Source organism: Lampris incognitus, chromosome 4, assembly GCF_029633865.1.
Source record: "Lampris incognitus isolate fLamInc1 chromosome 4, fLamInc1.hap2, whole genome shotgun sequence".
NCBI classification, from domain to species: Eukaryota; Metazoa; Chordata; class Actinopteri; order Lampriformes; family Lampridae; genus Lampris; species Lampris incognitus.
The window spans coordinates 50,156,760-50,176,157 of record NC_079214.1 but is presented as its reverse complement, the minus strand read 5'-3'; the positions used below and the strand labels follow the sequence as shown (position 1 = coordinate 50,176,157).

The 19,398-nt window shown below is 43.0% G+C and overlaps 1 protein-coding gene across 1 annotated transcript in view; it reads right to left on the bottom strand.

Moving 5' to 3' along the window:
• LOC130111784 (OTU domain-containing protein 7A-like) overlaps positions 1-19,398 on the bottom strand; it is a 58,650-nt gene that overhangs the window by 27,425 nt on the left and 11,827 nt on the right. Inside the window, exons 2-6 of the mRNA XM_056279066.1 lie at positions 14,731-14,913; positions 10,234-10,452; positions 8,452-8,553; positions 6,799-6,926; positions 4,697-4,809 (exon numbers count right to left, since the gene is read on the bottom strand). Of these exons, the coding sequence (XP_056135041.1) occupies positions 4,697-4,809; positions 6,799-6,926; positions 8,452-8,553; positions 10,234-10,452; positions 14,731-14,913 (745 nt within the window). The remainder of the gene's footprint in view (positions 1-4,696; positions 4,810-6,798; positions 6,927-8,451; positions 8,554-10,233; positions 10,453-14,730; positions 14,914-19,398) is intronic.

The following is a 19,398-nucleotide window of genomic DNA, read 5'->3' as shown; positions in this document are numbered from 1 at the left end:
AAGTTCAGTCACTGGAAACAACCCAGACACAGAGTAGTGGAGAAAAAGATCATGGTAGCCAAGCCTCCCATTCTCCACGACAAGCTGATGAAATAATAGCTGGCTGCTGCATCCCATAAACACCAGGCACCGTTTTGAGAAGTCTTTTTTCTTCTTGACATTATACTAAAAGCTAGCCCTGTGCCAGAGCCATTCACAGTATAATATTCATTACCTATTGGGGGCGGCATTTACCAGTGATTATACACAATACCGCCGTTGAACAGAAAGTCATGTTACTGTTCTTCCCAGGCGATCGTTGAAATCATACTGTGCTATGGGATACCTGTCTTCGGCAACTTGAGAAAATTTAAAAATGTCAACCGAGTACAAAGAGACATAAAGGTTAAGGGTGCGAGGCAATACCCTGCACTTCTGGCCACATTTGAAGAGACCATCATTAGGCAAGCCAGAAAAATAATTTCAGACCCCATTTACCCACAGTTCTCTACTCCAAGTCGCTCTCCTTAGGTAGATGTTACTGAACAAATTCAACTGCTCATTTATTCCCCTCTCCATCCAGCTCCTTAATAGATCACTTAGAACAACTCTATTAGATAAGGGCTGACATGAATGTTGTTTTGTTGACTCTTATACATTATTGTGTATCCTTTTGTTGTTTTTTGTTGCCATTTATTTATTCACTGATTTATATTTTTGTGCTACATTGCTTTGTATCCAAGAAAATAAAATCCTCTTGGGACAATGAGGTTAACCTTGAATTTCGAGTCATCTGATTTATGTGCAAGATAACAATAAGTGCAATTGACCTCAACTTTATTCACTCAGTCACATTTCTCCACTTACTCTAAGCTCAAGACTTCAAAAAGGTGTATTTGCATACTGTATCTAAGTCTGCATGTCTACCAAGGAGCTCTTTTATTTTAACAGAAAATAATGTACTGTTTTATATTCGCCACAACACTGAAGTCCAAGCTTTACAGTAGCTAACTACACCAAACACTGGAAGCATCAAGTGCTTCAGCTTACGAGTGTTGTGCTTCCAATGGGGTTTCAAAACAATAGAAACAATGACCTAAGACCCGTTAGGCCGGGATCAGACTACTCGATTTCAGCCCGATTTTGACATGATTTTGTCGTCGCCGACAAATTTCCAGCGTTGGACCATATGGACGTCGGGCGACGAACGGGCGTCTTTACCCCGTGTAGTGTGACATAAGCGAAGAACAGTGACGTGCCGTCTGGAACGCCCCACGAAACCCCGACAAAAAGTCTATTATGTCAGATTTTATTTTTTGTATTTTCCTGCCTAGTCTGACGTCTGCTATGACGTGTTCCTTCATCATCATCATCATCATCATCGGTTCAGTAACCTTTTTTGAGGTCGTGGGAGCACAGCACAGCTGATGCCTCAATAGGCTGGGTCATCATTGTGTTTCAGTAGGGGGAGAACCTGGTGGTCCCTATCTCCTCTCCAGGTATGGATGGCCGTTGGTTCACAGAGGAACTCCTCCGCCCTTTGACGGTTTTTTTAATACGTGTTTTTTTTTTTTTTTATACATGTTCCTTGACGTTGACCAATAGGATGACCGAGTGCTCTCTGGCGCACATACGTAAACATGGCAAAGAGAAAGCAATGCTGCTATTGCTGCTGTAAGGTGGACCAACGAAACCAGGGAGGTTCGTTGAGCTGTGGCAACAATACCCCTGCAGACGTTTTTCCACGACAGAGTCAAAAAATATATTTTTTGGCGAGAAGTTGCGGAGACACTTCAGTAACCCGGCAGGCCCGACTCTAGGGGGCGCTGTAGTGAGGCTTAGCCCCCCCCCCACCCCCAAGCGACATACAAAGTTCAGAGTTGATTCCATGTCCCCCAAAATGGGATTCTCTGAGAGACGGAGGCCTGAACAAACACCAGAAGAACACGCGGAGAATAAGACAAGATGGAAAGGGGGAGAGACGAGCAAACACTGGCAAAGAGGCATCGACAATGGTCAACACAGAGGAGTTCGCGAAAAATTGTTATTATCTTTCTGCTATCATTGACATTGTAGCGAATTCGAGGAGCAGTCCGGGAACATCAACAGCCGGGACCTTAACCCGTGTCTCCCACTCAGCAAGCGACAACGTTAACCAGTCGACTAAAGGTTCCGACCCGTTAGTCAAGGACCAACGTGTCTACTTATCCATGCACGTTACAACATGATAGAATTTCTAGCGTCAAACCGGTTAGCTTTTCAGGGGAGCAAAGATGCGTTGCAGTCAAGAGAGGAGGACAGTTGTGGCCCGTTTCTCTCTTTATTCGAATACACTCTCAGGAAAGATCCAGAATTACAGAAAAATATTGATGCACTCACTTTTGGCGCATCAACAGCCGTGTGTGAAAACTCGTTGTCAACGTTGGAAAACGTCTTTACAGGCAAAAGGCTAACCGTGTTGCATGAACGGAAGACGCGTGGAAAGATGGCGTCATGCAGAGACTCAACTCTCAGCGGAATCGCCGCCTTCAACTCTACTATTCGGTGAGTTCAATATTCTATTCTATTCTATTTAGCAAACTGATTGTGGATAGGTATCGGCTGTGCCATTTACCGTTGTGTGGATGGCTGCCACGCCACCCTATTTGTGAGCGAGTTAAGCGAGAATGCGCGTTTATTGCCACTCGCCGTAGTGGATGTGGACTGACGGCTATATAGGGCCTGCCCTTCTGTTTGGGAAGTGGTTGTACTGAGATGCATAAGCTTGGGGTTTGGAACGAGTTGCTATGTTTTGTGCCAATTAGATCGCAAGCCTTTATCTGTGTATGATATGTTTATATATTTTTGTATTTTTTGGGTGCCTTTGACGGTGGTCAGATTGGAAATTTACCGTGTTAATACCCCTCCCCCCCATTTTTCACAATGCCCCTCTTAACAGTTTTGCCGTGGAGCCGGGGCTGCAAACCGGCGAGTAGCTGGTTAAACTATGCTAGGTTAGCATTCCCTAGTAACACTAGCCGCAATAGCGTCCATAATCGTTTTTTATTTCTTTTCTTTTTCGTTTCGGAACACAAGACCGCCAGCATCACAAATAGCCTTTCTGTAGCCATGATTGACACTTTTTTTTAAACCTTCCTCCCTGATGACCTATGAACTCGCGCAAGATCGTGAAAGGCAGTATACGATGGTTTGTTCGGGGTCACACTTGTTGTGTTGCCAAGCACGGCAAGAATTTATGGCAGGCAGTATGATTGCCTAATCTGACACGGTGACCATCGTGAAAGACAAAAATATCGTGTAGTCTGATCCCGGCTTTAGTGCTGTTAGCTGACCAAAGAGGAACGCTGTTAGACACAAAGGTAAGCTTCTCCAGTAGCTTGTGGTTTGATTGCAAAGTGCAAGGATGGATAAAGCCAACCCAGTTTTTAAACAGGCCTACAGTAGTGTGTCCCTGTGTATGGGAGTCCTAATGGACTGTAGTAACTGGCCTTAGCTTATTTATGTAACCCAGAGGCTTATCACTGGCTGTTCTAGTTTCTAGTCTGGAGTCAGTAAGCCTTCTAACCCCACCGTGGAGCATAGCCACTGCCATCATAAACAGGTTCTAAATTATAATAATAACAATGATGTTTTTAGCGTCGAAGGTACATCTTAGGATCTTTGATATACAACGATGTCATTAGGATTCATTGTCTAGTCTGAGTCTGACTGATGTTGGCTGGACACCGACATATTCCACTGGCATCAGTCTGACATTTTGTTGGTAGCACACCGTCACTACACCTTCAGTTTAGCACTGCCCTGGAGGGTTGTGATTGGTTTCAAGAAATACAAACAATCCAGAACGATTTTTTTTAATCTATGCTATTGCCAACTAGACAATGTGTTCTGCCAAACACTCTTGTTCTCTGGTGCAGTGCTCAAACAGAGTGCAGAGAAAGGTTTGACTTGGCAAGACTACTCATTCTATAACCCATAATTACATCAACCAGATGCCTGCATCTTAGCGTACTGTACCAGAAAAACTTAAATTCAGAAAAGGCAGTTCATAAGGCATTATCCCCAAATGGCACCACTATAGCGTGTGTTTTGAGTGTGCACAAATGTGCTTATTTCTTTATTTAGCCAGAGAAATATGGTTGAATTCTTAAGACCCACTTGAGTTTACCATGCATTACTAACTACCTGTGCTTGACTGCTTTGAATCTGAAGCTAGACTGTGGGTTACCGCTGAATTAGAAATGCCTGCGTAGTGGCCTGTGACCCTGCAGAACAGTCTGACCGAGCGTGCTTGGGCTCTCTCCATGCCACCCTGCTTCGTTTTGATTCATATGCATACATTCACATTTTGGGACTACTGAATACACCACACTTCCGGTTCAAACTCCACTGGAACATTTGGAGAATAGCTGCCTTGCTCAAGGTCACCTCTAAAGTGGTAACCTTCCTCATTCTTATTCACCCATCTACTGCTCAGTCAAAAACAATCTTAATGGTTGTTCGTAAATGGGCATGAGCAATGAAGTTGTGCTTGTATGAGTGCTGTTTGTGCTTGTGTGTGTGTGTGTGTGTGTGCGTGTCATATTTGCTGTGTACTGTATGTGTATGCCCGTGTGTGTTGTGCATTTTATATCTATTTGCCTGCGCATGTTTTGTATTTGTATGTGTTTTTCTGTCCATAATGGTTTGTATAAAGCTGTGTGGGCATCATTCTCACCCTCCAGTTGTGTTGCTGTTCTTGCTGCTGTGTGTTCGTGGCTCGCTGGAGGCCAGTTTCAAGAGCTCATTCCACTCTCTCTCCCACTCCTCCTCTGTGTACACCAGCCCTGACTGGAACCACACAAAAAAGTTAGGCACACACACACACACACACACATACACAAAATATGGTTTAATGCCAAAACACCATGTTATGTGCTATAACTCTTACTGAATCTCTTTTTACTGTCTTTCAGCCACCTAATGGCTAACTCTTATTAGCCTCGCTGTCCAAATAAACCGGCATGGGCAAAGAGCTTCAACATCCCAAATACATATTATTTTGTATATAAACAATATAAAAGCTGTTTTATGTAATGCCATTATTTTGTGTCAGCACTCAGAAAGCGGTAGATGTGTGCATGTTATTCAGGAAAGCAGTAGCAATGAATTCGCAATAAATGATTATTCTATTGTAGGTAATATTTGGGTTTGTAGCAGAACAATAATGTACTACTGCAATTTATACAGCTAATGAGAGTAACGTCTCTTGCGTGGTCTGAGGTTAGGGAGCGCTGGCTATTTCAGAATAAATTTGTCCAGGAGGCTGGCCCGGCCAGACAGGACCTCTTTATTTAATTGTTTCCTAGGAGTTTTGTGTGGTTAATGGCCACATTAACACAGTGTAATTGAGACTTTGTTTCCTGGTATATCCCTCTGAGACATACATACATGCATGTATGGTGCTCACCAGAAGGGTCACAGGTCAGGGGGCTGCCAGAAGTACCGTGTGTTAAGGAGATTAGCAGACACTGGAAAAGATTGCTTTTGTGCCTGTGAAGGTTTGTGTGTGTGTCTGTGTGTATATATACAGATGTTTGTGTGTGAATATATGTGTGGGTTTGTTTTTTTGGCATTTGCATCAGTCTGTATGTGCAGAGTGTCTATGAATGTGTGTATCTATGCAAGTATCTGTGTGCACATACATATAGTCCCTACTTGTGCATGCAAATATGCATGGTTATGCATGCTTGTGCATGTGTATGTGTGCTGTGTGTATATGTTGTATGTGCACATGTGCATTTCATGGCAGGGAGCGTGCGCATGTGTAATGGTTTGAATTAGCTCACTTGACCTATGGAGCCACGAAGGTGAAGAATGTAATTCCAGCTAAAGTCAGATTAACAATTTGCAATTTGGCATGGAGTGTCTGAAATGAGTGGACCTGAGGGACTGACAAACCCCTAGAAAGCAGAAGTACAAGGGCCAGCCATTCTAGATAGGCCATTATTCCATGCATGCTGAAATACTACGGCATTTCAGCTGCCTTGCCCAAAGGAATTGTTTGCAGTAGGTAAGGTTTACTCTTTCCACCCTAAAAAGTTTCAGGGAATGGTCAGGAAACTAGCTGGCGGAGAGACAACATGTGTCCGACTTTCAGGAACATTGTACTGTTTAGTCTCATCGATATTTCAGAGTGCCAATTTTGTTGACATTTAGAAGAATTTTTTTTTTTCCAATTTGGCAAACCTTGAATTCACACAATGTAATCATGGGTTTTATGGACCCTGAGGACCGTGTGAACTTTCATTTCAAACAAACCACGAAGTTTCAAGGCTCAAGTAGAAATAGAAACATTTCTAGCAACATTAATTAATGACAATATTAGGCTTACTTGTAAATTGTGTTGTATTAGGGTTGTATAATCTCTCATCAACCTATGTTCAATTATGTATAATACACAGTGCGCGTTGGAGGGTGTGAAAACTACTTAGTGCCTTATTACTAATAGGCATCGTCCTCAACCTCCCCCCAACAGACAGCGACAATTAACACTAAATAACCTCTCGGTAGTTATGTGTGAAACACACCCAGCCGGTATTCACATATAACCTTTCCTGATATAACAAAGGAAATAAGGAAAATGATTGGCAGGACTTCCCTCTTCGGGCATTTACTCAGCATCTAGCCTACATTCATTCATTCTGACTGTCATACTGTCAACTTTATTCCTGAACTGTCAACTACTCCAAAGTAAAGGAATATATTTCAATGAAGACCATACACGGTGTATTGTAGGCTTGGATGTGTCTGTTTGGTGCCATGTGTTCATATGCTGACCTCCTTATTCTGTTGGGTTTGCTGCCACCTCCACCTCCTCTTCAGCGCTTCCCTCTCAGCTCCACTCTTCATCATGGCATAGAGAGACTTCCTCAGCACCAGGTCTCTGTCATGGAAACCCCACATCCCTATGCCCCCCCCGCCCGCGTGTATGCATGCGCACACACACACACACACACACACACACACGCGCGCGTGCGCACGCACGCACATGAATGACGCACAAGCACACAAACACAAAAATACACGCAAACAGTAATTTTCAGCAAATCCTTGCAACGGTGTTGTCAACATGATTTATGCCTGATGGATCCCCTCAAGGGGAGGTGTGTGTGTGTGTGTGTGTGTGTGTGCGTGCGTGCGTGCGTGCGTGCGTGCGCACATTTGCACATCTCTGTTAGTGTATGCATATGTGAGTGTAAGAGAGGAGGAGTTTGTAAATGTGCTGAGAGCATCTTTTGTCAAGTCGATACACATTTCTCTTCATTATTACACAGTTTTCAAGTTAAACCAGCAGGAGCCGTTTTCTCTTTCATTTTCCTATCATGCCAGTGTGGAGTCACTGTTGTGTCTCAACCCTTCCATCACTCTGAACAGAGAACACTTGTGGATTATGGGATGTCAAGAGTGATTAACCCACTTTGAAGGGAATAGGTATGAAGTCTCTTCTGTTTCTCTCAGCAGTAACTTTTTGTCTATGTGGATAAATTCTCATTTGTCCAGTCAAAAGCACACATCAAGGGTCTTGAATAAACATCCATTATCCAAACCGCTTATCCTGCTCTCAGGGTCGCGGGGATGCTGGAGCCTATCCCAGCAGTCATTGGGCGGCAGGCGGGGAGACACCCGGGAAAGACTGCCAGGCTATCACAGGGCCCACACACACACATTCATACCTAGGGACAATTCAGTATGGCCGATTCACCTGACCTACATGTCTTTGGACTGTGGGAGGAAACCGGAGCACCCGGAGGAAACCCACGCAGACACGGGGAGAACATGCAAATTCCACACAGAGGACAACCCGGGATGACCCTCAAGGTTGGACTACCCCGAAGCTCGAACCCAGGACCTTCTTGAGGCGACTGCACTAACCACTGTGCCACCCATAATCATTAATAAACATATTTGTCATGAAGTGCTTCATGAAAAACAAAAAATTCAGATTAAAAACAGAATCCCTGCTGCTTTTTCAATTCCTTTTATTCTCTCTCACTGATCGTGTGGAAGTTAGCCACTGATTTTGAAATAAGAATAAAATTGTCCGATAATTTGCGTAATATTTTTGAATCGGCCTATTTCTAGATAAATTTGTTTTGCTTCACACTGCCTTTACTCACTAATTTCATCATTGAAATCATACTGTGCTTACATTCATCTTACCTATATCTCTCTTCCTCTCTCTTTTTTCACTTCCCTCCCCTCCCTCTTTCCCGGCTGCACTCTCTTAATTTCATCTCAACGAGCTTAAATGGCACGGCTGTTATTAAAACAGTACTGCCAATGCATCTAATTAAAATGTAATCGAATTTAAACCAAATTTTCTCTCTCTTTTTCTGCCTCTCACCAATCCCTCTCTTATCGTTGCTCCCTCTGTTCTCTTTCCCACCTACACCCTTCTCTCTCTCTCTCTCGCTAACTCTGAACTCTTACCTAACGACGCGGCATGCAGCAGACAGTTGCCGTCGCCAGTGGTTGCCAGGGGGAGGAGCTTCTTGCAGCTGGAACACATTGTGGACCACCAGTTCAGACGACCTGCAGCCAGCACACACAAAAATGTACACACACACACACACACACACACAGCAGCATCTCATACATGCACACAGACACAAATTCACAAAAGCACATGCACACAAAACAACAACAACGGGCCAGATGTTACTGAGTGAAAACCTCAACCAGATCAACACACCAGGAAACTGGAGAGTGTAGAGCCCCACCTGGTCTCTCCACAACTCTCCTTCTGAGGGTGTTTCCCATGGCTCTGTGTGTCTGACATACAGAGCCATACACACACATCAAACAAAAGTGTGTGTGTGTGTGTGTGTGTGTGTGTGTGTGTGTGTGTGTGTGTGTGTGTGTGTGTGTGTGTGTGTGTGTGTGTGTGTGTCTATGCTGTGCAAATTCCCTAATGGTTATGCCTAGATCTGAGAACACAGCACTGTCACACCTCGATGTAAGTGTATGCGGGGTTGTACCATGTTTTTTTTATGCATCATTTGTGCTTCACTGTGCGTGTGCATGTGTGTGTTTGCTTATTAAGTGGGTCCATGTGTCTATATTTACACATTCTTTATGCTTGTTCCCTCTCTTTTGAGGGAACACTCATTCCTCATGTGTGATACCCTTACAGGGAGCCATTAGCAAAGGGCTGTAGGAAGAGCAGTATACATTGTAAACACACATCTGCCCCTACAGGCACACAGACAGGCAGAACACATGTAGATACAGAGTCGTATACATTAAATACACACACACAATTTGTAATTGTTCATCTACACTATGTGCATGAATATACAGGTTCGTCCATAGACATAAATATGCATGTTTAAGTTTGTACCAGTGTACCAAGAACTAATGGATCGGTTAACTCAGGGTTTCACTATCTCTCTCTCACACACACACACACACACACACACACACACACACACACACACACACACACACACACACACACACAAGGATGAGTTAATTCTGCTTAAGAAAAATGTCCCAAAGGAACTCCCTTGAATCTCCATTGTGCTTTGTTCTTTCTGTTAAATGGATGCAAACATACACCCGGCTACTTCCTGTCTTATCATTAGAATTCCACATGCATAAATACTTATATACTGTTGTCAAAGCTTCTACATCTTTTCAATAATAAGAGAATAACGGAATAATTAAAATAACTGAATAACAATATTCAATAATAACAGAATAACAAATGGATAATTTGCATTATGTAATATAATGTGTACTGTCATTTTACACCTGAACTTTTAAGGTTACTCTATTAATTGCTCTATTAACTAATCAATGAGAATTAGCCATTTCTCATTGAATAACTGGGAAATGATTAGGGAGGAAAAAGATGAGGATGTTACAATCTCTCCGTTGGATGCAAATCCTTCTGCATAGCGACATGTCTCATAATCACTGGTAACAACTTTCTAGTCACACTAAGAAGGGAGGTCAGGTTCAGAAACATAGCGCTCTCTGCAGCTGGTAGAGATGCTGTGCTGTGCTAAAAGACAAGCCTAGTCTACTGAATATACTTTCAGTGAGTGCATTAACCAGTCGGTTTATTTAAATAAAACAGGGTTTTGACTTCAGCTTACAAGTAAGCGGCCACCACTGTGGCCACTTGTGGCCGCTAGTAGACTGCTGAAGCATAAAAAACTCTTTTCAACCAGAACCATCTTAAATGTTCTCCACAGCAAGCCCACTGACCGGCTTGTTCCAGAGCCACCATGGTAGATTGCTCGATGAGGTCTCTCTCTATGAAGCTTCTGAAGTCTTCGCTGTAGACACTTAGGTCGGGCAACTGGAAAGTGTATATGGGCATCTCAAGGGGGAACTGGTCGCTGATGCAGTCGCTGGCCACGTGGGAGCGAGCCAGCGACACGATGGCAGAACTAGCGTGGGAGATCCCCCGAGACAGGCGCTTCTCTGGAGGGAGACAGGAAGAGATGGAAGGAGCAGGATGTGTGTGAGTGTGTTTGGAGGGGGTGGGGGGGGATTATGTTAAAAAGAAGAGGTTAGAGTTAAAGTCTTAAAGCTGTTGTTTAAAAGGAACTGTTGAGCAAGGCACTTAATCCCAAACTGCTGAACAGACAGCAGAGGGCAGTGGCAGTATTGACTGGCTCTCAGGAGTGAATGTATGGAGCTGTATGAACAGAAATGTTCAGCAGAAGCCTTTCCAGGATAGATGAATGTAAAGTGAGCATATACTGGCCTATAAATGACATGGCGTTTCAACAGTGAACGTATTGAAGCTCAAACAGTTTTTTGCCAGAGTGGATAAAAAATTTTTTTTTATCTCTTTTTAATTTTCTCCCCAATTGTATCTGGCCAATTGCCCAACTCTTTTGAGCCATCCCGGTCACTGCTCCAGCCCCTCTGCCAATCCGGGGAGGGCTTCATACTACCACATGCCTCCTCCGATACATGTGGAGTCGCCAGCCGCTTCTTTTCACCTGACAGTGAGGCGTTTCGCCAGGGGGATATAGTGCGTGGGAGGATCACGCTACCCCCCCCCCCCGAACAGGTATCCCGGCCGACCAGAGGAGGCACGAGTGCAGTGACCAGGACACATACCCACAACCGGCTTCCCACCCGCAGACATGGCCTAATGTGTCTGTAGGGACGCCCGACCAAGCCGGAGGTAACATGGGGATTCGAACCGGCTTTCCCCATGTTGGTAGGCAATAAATCAATTTGATGGATTTCATCAGCTTTTTATAGCTCTCACAGAAAGTCAAATCAGTTCATCTGGACACAACATTTATTGTGAGAAACATTTCATCACTTATCTAAGTGACTTTGTCAGTCTCAACTGACTACAGGTAGCTAGTAGCATAACACCCGAAACCAATGATCGGTTTCATATGCAAGTTGTCGTGACCAGTCAGTTGAGACTGACGAAGTCACTTAGATGAGTGATGAAAAGTTTCTCCCAATAAATTTTGTGTCCAGATGACCTGATTGAACTTTCTGTGATTTCCTTACCTGGATTATTGAGTATGCATCAAGACATGTTTTAGCTCCTCTTTCTCTGCAGGTTTAAGGTCAACCAGTAAGATTAATGAAGCTCAGGTCTCATGAGAGTCATGCATAATGTAATTTTTAGTGTTTATTTAAATGTTACATGTAGTACCACTCTGAGGGGGTTTAACTGCTTCAGATAGCTCATGCTGAGCGTGTTAACAGTCAAATGAATAATCCAATCATGAACGAATAAAGTTGTTGCTCTGACTTTAGAGACATTCATTTCAACAGCTTTATATGGTCATTATCAGTGAACGACTGAAATCAGAATGAGCATAACATCAAAGTCGGAGTCCGTTTGAAAGTCAGAGATGATTATTACAGTATTGAGATTTTTGCTGTCTTTTGATGATTTTTTTAACACATGTAAGAGGCAAAGATATCTCGTAATTAGCGTTCGAATCTGCCCATGGAAAAGTGTCTTTATGCATGCTCAATAATCCAGGTAAGAAAATCACAGAAAGTTGAATCAGTTTGTCTGGACACAACGCTTATTGAGAGAAACATTTCATCACTCAACTAGGTGACCTCTTCAGTAACTGACTGCAGGTATCCCACCCTTATAAACAATACAGTGGCATAATGACCGAAATCAGAGGACAAAGAGGCCATCTATTTGAATGGGGAACAACCATCCCTGAATCGGGGGGGCTAAGAGTACATCTGTCGCTATTTTACAAAGCGCGTTTCCAATGAAGTTGTGTAAAACGTAAATAAAAACAATACAATGATTTGCAAATCCTTTTCGACCCATATTCAATTGAATACACTACAAAGACAAGATATTTAATGTTCAAACTGATAAACTTTGTTTTTTTTTTGCAAATATTCACTCATTTTGAATTTGATGCCTGCAACACGTTCCAAAAAAGCTGGGACAGGGGCATGTTCACCACTGTGTTACATCACGTTTCCTTTTAACAACACTCAGTAAGCGTTTGGGAACTGAGGACACTAATTGTTGAAGCTTTGTAGGTGGAATTCTTTCCCATTCTTGCTTCATGTACGACTTCAGTTGCTCAAAAGACCAGGGTCTCCGTTGTCGTATTTTGCACTTCATAATGTGCTACACATTTTCAATGGGAGACAGGTTTGGACTGCAGGCAGGCCAGTCTAGTACCCGCACTCTTTTACTACGAAGCCATGCTGCTGTAACACGTGCAGAATGTGGCTTGGCATCGTCTTGCTGAAATAAGCAGGGATATCCCTGAAAAAGACGTCGCTTGGATGGCAGCATATGTTGCTCCAAAACCTATATGTACCTTTCAGCATTAATGGTGCCTTCACAGATGTGCAAGCTACCCATGATGCCATGGGCACTAACACACCCCCATACCATCACAGATGCTGGCTTTTGAACTTTGCGCTGATAACAATCTGGATGGTCCTATTCCTCTTTAGCCCGGAGGACACGACGTCCATGATTTCCAAAAACAATGTGAAATGTGGACTCGTCAGACCACAGCACACTTTTCCACTTTGCGTCAGTCCATCTCAGATGAGCTCGGGCCCAGAGAAGCCGGCTGGGTTTCTGGGTGTTGTTGATATATGGCTTTCGCTTTGCATGGTAGAGTTTTAACTTGCACTTGTAGATGTAACGACGAACTGTGTTAACTGACGATGGGTTTCCCAAGTGCTCCTGAGTCCACGTGGTAAGATCCTTTACAGAATGATGTCGGTTTTTAATGCAGTGCCGCTTGAGGGATCGAAGGTCATGGGCATTCAATGTTGGTTTTCGGCCTTGCCGCTTATGTGCAGAGATTTCTCCGGATTCTCTGAATCTTTTGATGATATAATGGACTGTAGATGATGAAATCCCCAAATTCCTTGCAATTGTACATTGAGAAACGTTGTTGTTAAACTGTTGGACTATTTGCTCACGCAGTTTTTCACAAAGTGGTGAACCTTGCCCCATCCTTGCTTGTGAACGACTGAGCCTTTCGGGGATGCTCCTTTTATACCCAATCATGACACTCAGCTGTTTCCAATTAACCTGTTCACCTGTGGAGTGTTCCAAACAGGTGTTTTTTGAGCATCCCTCAACTTTCCCAGTCTTTTGTTGCCCCTGTCCCAGCTTCTTTGGAACAAGTTGTGGGCATCAAATTCAAAATGAGTGAATATTTGCAAAAAACAATAAAGTGTATTAGTTTGAACATTAAATATTTTGTCTTTGTAGGGTATTCACTTGAATATAGGTCGAAAAGGATTTGCAAATCATTGTATTCTGTTTTTATTCATGTTTTACACAATGTCCTAACTTCATTGGAATTGGGGTTTGTACAATACTGTCGTTGCAACTATCCCCCAATCCTCTGTGAATAGTACACATGGCCATTGTGACTCTAGTTAACTGTCATGACAATTTGCATATGAAACCGATCGTTGGTTTCGGTAGTTATGCCACTGTGTTGTTTATAGGTGGGGATACCTGCAGTCAGTTGAGACTGAAGAGATCACTTAGATGAGTGATGAAACGTTTCTCTCTCAATAAACATTGTCCAGATGAACTAATTCACCTTTCTGTGATGCCCATTGAAAAGTTAACCAGACAAAGTGAACCGTATGTTTGAGCAATACAGAAATGGCAAAGTGGTCCTATGTCTTTAGCGTGACCTAAAACATGAAAGCACTATTTACCACTTCATTCTGTGTACCGTTGCAAACTGAACAATACAGCATAGTAATAAATTATGTTTACCATATGCCATGGTGGTGTCATCGATTTCAAACACTGTCATTTTCAAAACATTGAACATCCATCCATTTTTTTCCCCCATTTTTCATTTGTGATAAAAGCTAATGAAGTTGTTCACTTGTTTACTGTTACTGTCAAAAGCTGACGTGGCATAAAGTGAACACAATTGTACACATACTGTATCCCTGCTTCTGCTCCTAATCATGTCCATGTTCTGTCCTTATTTTCTAATCTAGATCATCCACAATTCCCTGTTCATAGTCACAAAGAACACATAGGGTGCACCCTGATTACTCTTCAGGTCAGCTAGCTACTTGATCACATAGCATCATCAGCCCAGTAGGGGTAGTGAGTGTGTAAACGTGCCAACACAGAACGATTTAGATCAGTTTGGTCTGACCTGAGACCCAAAGGAGTAGAAAGAAACAGGCTTTTGGGCCCTGAATGAGTTTTTTGCCATCCTCTCTCCCAGTGCCAGGGCCCACCTTGTGTGTTTTCCTCCTGTCTCTGGACTGTGGGCCGCTCCACCTTGTTGACATGCTGGGGAGTGATGTGCTCTGGTTGCCGGTAGTAACGGCCCTCATTGAAGACCTGTGGCAGGTTGGCAGTATGGACCTGCCTCAGCTGCTCATAGTCACTGAGGGCCGCGCTGAGGTCCCAGTTTTTACCTTGAAATGCACCAATACACACAGCCACACATTTGCAGACCCATGTACACAAACAAGTAAAAGCATGCACACAGACAGACACACGAAAACAGAGACAGATGTACATACAAAGCAGACACAGACACATTCTTGTTAAACTGATTAGCAGCGAGTATCACTTCAATCTCCACTTAGCTCTCTCAAGCTTGTTAACCTTGAAGAACAAGGATAGCAGGCCTGCCTCCACCCGCTCCTATAGCCAGATGAAAGTATTTTGTTCGCCTTGCTGGCAGCATCATCCCATCTGGGAATAGTTACAGTCTTGCTGTGATCAGATACGGGAGCTAAAAGCCATTCTACCCTAGCCCAGGGGTAACTACGCTTGCTAACACCCTGTGCCGTGCAACAAAAAGTCATCATGCAGAATAGCAATTCGCCAATCGTTACAAGGATTCAGAGATTACAAATGACCGGGGCATCCTGCTGGGTCAGCGGGAGCGTTCCTGTGTCCCCGGGGCATTGTGGGCTCAAATCTGACACACAACCATTGTTGCGCAACACATTTACATTTTAGGCCCTCAGCTGATGCTTTTATCCGAAGTGACTTAGTCTGAATGAGCCAGGAGGGGATCAGTGTCAGGACATGACTGTTAGTAGACAAAACTATCCTTCCTCACCCTCACCAGCCGCCCTCTGCTATGGTTCCTGTCAACCATCTCAGCGAGTGCAAACAACTTATATTTAAATAATAGAATCATGTATTGTGTTATGAAGGGTTGTATCTGGCCCTTTGACCAGCCTGTACTCAAACGGCATTGATTTCATCCTGAATGTTTTATGGTGAAAGGATCTTGATACTAAACCCACCACCTGCTCGCACATTATAATTCACATGGGATAAGAGCATCAGCAGAATGTTGAAATGTGACGAGGTGAATTATTTGAATTTAGAAATATACTGTTTTTTTCTGGTACTTCTGTAGCTTGATTAGGAATACGACACATATCAGTCATACACAAAGGGCTGAAAAATATTATTCTTCCAGTGAAAAACAGATTCCACTTCTAACAAAAATGATTGATTACCTTTCAGTGAACTTAATCTGAATATCTACGTGAAGCTTTGTCAGTCTGTCCTGGTTTTATCCATATTCTTTTAAACCTTCCTGTAGTTATCAAAGTATAAAATGTTAAGAATTAATAACTTGGCGGCAGTAAAAGTCCTAAAGAGAATGTAGAATGGCAAGCTTGTTAGCTGGACCATGCAAATACCTGCATGGCCAAAATAGATCTGAATTACTTTTTTACTTTAAAGCGTACCGTACAAAAATATCCACCAGTGCCAGCAGATGTGATTAACCCAGTCCAGGATAGGACATAATGCTGCATATGCAGCCCTGACACTGTTGAGTGACATAGCAATTTCCAAGGTGTCACAATTCACCTATTTGATAAGTCTTGAGAGAGAGAGAGAGAGAGAGAGAGAGAGAGAGAGAGAGAGAGAGAGAGAGAGAGAGAGAGAGAGAGAGAGAGAGAGAGAGAGACTCCATCACAACTATGATGGAGTCTCTGAGTTTCTGTCACACTTTCTCACATGCACACAATTCCTCTTTTTATCAGAATGACTTTATTTTCCTGTCATGCATGCATGTGTTTGCACATGTGCGTGCACACTCACACACACACAAAATTATTCTCAAGGAGCCATTTAATGTACCTCAGCATTAAGTCTTTCAATCATGTTTTTATTCTTCTTCCAAAAAAAATACAATTACGATTCAAAACCAGATTAAATGTGTAGTTGAGATGAGTATTTTTGCAGTTCATACAGAGAATAAAACTGCAGCGGTCAAAAATTCATTTCTTGTCTTCACTGATGTAGAATGTGGTAAACATGGTCATAGTGGTCAAACAGTAAAACAGCTATTGCATTTTATTGTTAAAGAGAAGAGATCAGGGGGACAAGTTGACAGATGAGATCAGGCAAGAGTCTCCATGCACAGGGATCAGGTAGTGGCTACGCTTTGCAAAAAGGAACATCATCTCTAATAGAAATTAGAGTTTTGACAGACCTCTAAAGCACCATGTAAATTTCATGCCTGAATAAAAGATTCCAGAGCCAATCCTCAAATGTAAAAATGCACGGGGGTGTAGAAGAATTGCTTTTAACTATATCCAATGCTAATGTTGACACTTTTTGCTTTTGAGGCTTGCACTCATATGCATTTGTGCATTGGCTAAGGCAGATTCTCATTGGTTTTGAAGCTACATTAAGACATTGTGAGCAATTGTTAGCTTAGCATTTGCCCCTGACATCTGGTGGTGGTGCCTGCATGATCCATCTCATAGTCTGTTGACGCAACATCTGCACCATTGGTTATTGACCAGGATCCAAAAACCCTATTCATTTTTGCCATAGGCGCAATGTTTTAGACCTGCTGGCCAAAGTGAACTTTGGCTACCGGTTCGACCGGCTGCCACGTACAATCTGCTAGACCAAATACAAACAATAAAACAATTCCAACTTGCCCTTTTTATCTGTATCTGTCCATCTCTTCTTCAGCCTTGTTCTTTCATTAAAAATTTCTCTCTTTTTTCGCTCCGTGTCTTTCAATGTGGAGCGTTGGTATGGTCACCACACGGCATCCTTGGCTGATGTACTGGAGTGGCGGTTGGCTTTACTTCCCTGACATCAGCTAGGTACTGCAGTGTAGATACTGAAGGTAAACAACTATGAGGGTGCACCAAACATCGCCAATTTAACTTAATCAAACATCACATCGTTGATCTGGGATACTGTAAATGAGCAACCGAATCCATTTACAGACCTAGGTAAGCTGAGCCATCATATTTGAATAAGTAGGCTTCTATCTTTAAACTGAATCAATACAAAGAAATATCCCAACCAGGATCATAATGAATCAAAGTCATTAACATATGGGTTCTTCCATCTTCCTACTGTTACCAGTCAACAGTTGTTGGCAATTAAATTTGCTATATCACTTATATATAGTTGGACACATCTAAAATCTTACAAAATAGAAAGAAAGAAAGAAACAGGGATAGAAAGGGAAAAAGAAGAGGAGAGTAAGGGTACAGAAATGCTCTTGAAAATAAGGAGATTAAGACAGACAGACAAATAGACAGATGGAGGTTATGCCTGGTGAAACTGCAGGGGGCAACCTGAGCATAGTCTGGTAGAAAGAAAACAGAAAGGCCTACCAATTGTGCTGTTTTAGTTGTCTAGTTTGCTGTGTTGTATTGTATTCTGTATTCTGTTTGCCCAAAAGTTTTCTCTGACTACACTGAAGCAGAGACTCCTCTTGTCCTCTTAACGCTCTAAAATGATTTCACTACCTTATGGCCATGTTTTATTAGATAAAAAAATTCATTTATTTCCTGAAATATTTCAAGATCTGAAATATATTTTACTTGATGCTTTATCACAAAAAAACAAAATACCACAATGGTAAAGGCATTTGTGATGACTGTTGCTTAATTCAAACTTTAACACTTATATTGTGTAGGTCCCCCTTGTGCCACCAAAACAGCTCTGACCCGTTGAGGCATGGCCTTCACACGACCTCTGAAGGCTTCCTCTGGTAACTGGCACCAAGATCATTTAAGTCCTGTAAGTTGTGAGGTGGGGCCTCCATGGATCAGACTTGTTTTTCCAGTATATCCCACAGATGCTCGATTGGATTGAGATCGGGGGAATTTGGAGGCCAAGGAAACACCTTGAACCCTTTGCCATGTTCCTCAAACCATTCCTGAACAAAATTTTCAGTTTGGTAGGGTGCATTATCCTGCTGAAAGAGGCTCTGCCATCAGGGAATACTGTTGCCATGAAGGGGTGTAATTGGTCTGCAACGATGTTTAGGTAGGTGGTGCGTATCAAAGTAGCATCCACATGAATGCCAAGACCCAGGGTTTTCCAGAAGAACATTGGTCACAGCATCACACTGCCTCCACCAGCTTGCCTTCTTCCCATAGTGCATCTTGGTGCCATCTCTTCCACAGGTAAACCATGCACACACACCCAGCCATCCACATGATGTAAAAAAAAAAAAGTGATTCATCAGACCAGGCCACCTTCTTTCAGTGCTCCATGGTCCAGTTCTGATGCTCATGTACCCATTGTAGGGGCTTTCCACGGTGGATAGGAGTCATCATGGGCATTCTGACTGGTCTGCCACTAAGCAGCACCATACACAGCAAGCTGAGATGCACTGTGTGTTCTGACACCTGTCTATCATAGCCAGCATTAACTTTTTCAGCAATTTGAGCTACAGTAGCTCTTCTGTGGGATCAGACCAGACAGGCTAGCCTTCATTCCGCACACACATCAGTGAGCCTTGGGACACCCATTACCCTGTCGCCAGTTCACTGGTTGTCCTTCCTTGGACCATTTTTGGTAGGTACTGACCACTGCATACCAGGAACACCCCACAAGTCCTGCCATTTTGGAGATGTGCTGACCCAGCCGTCTAGCCATCACAATTTGAC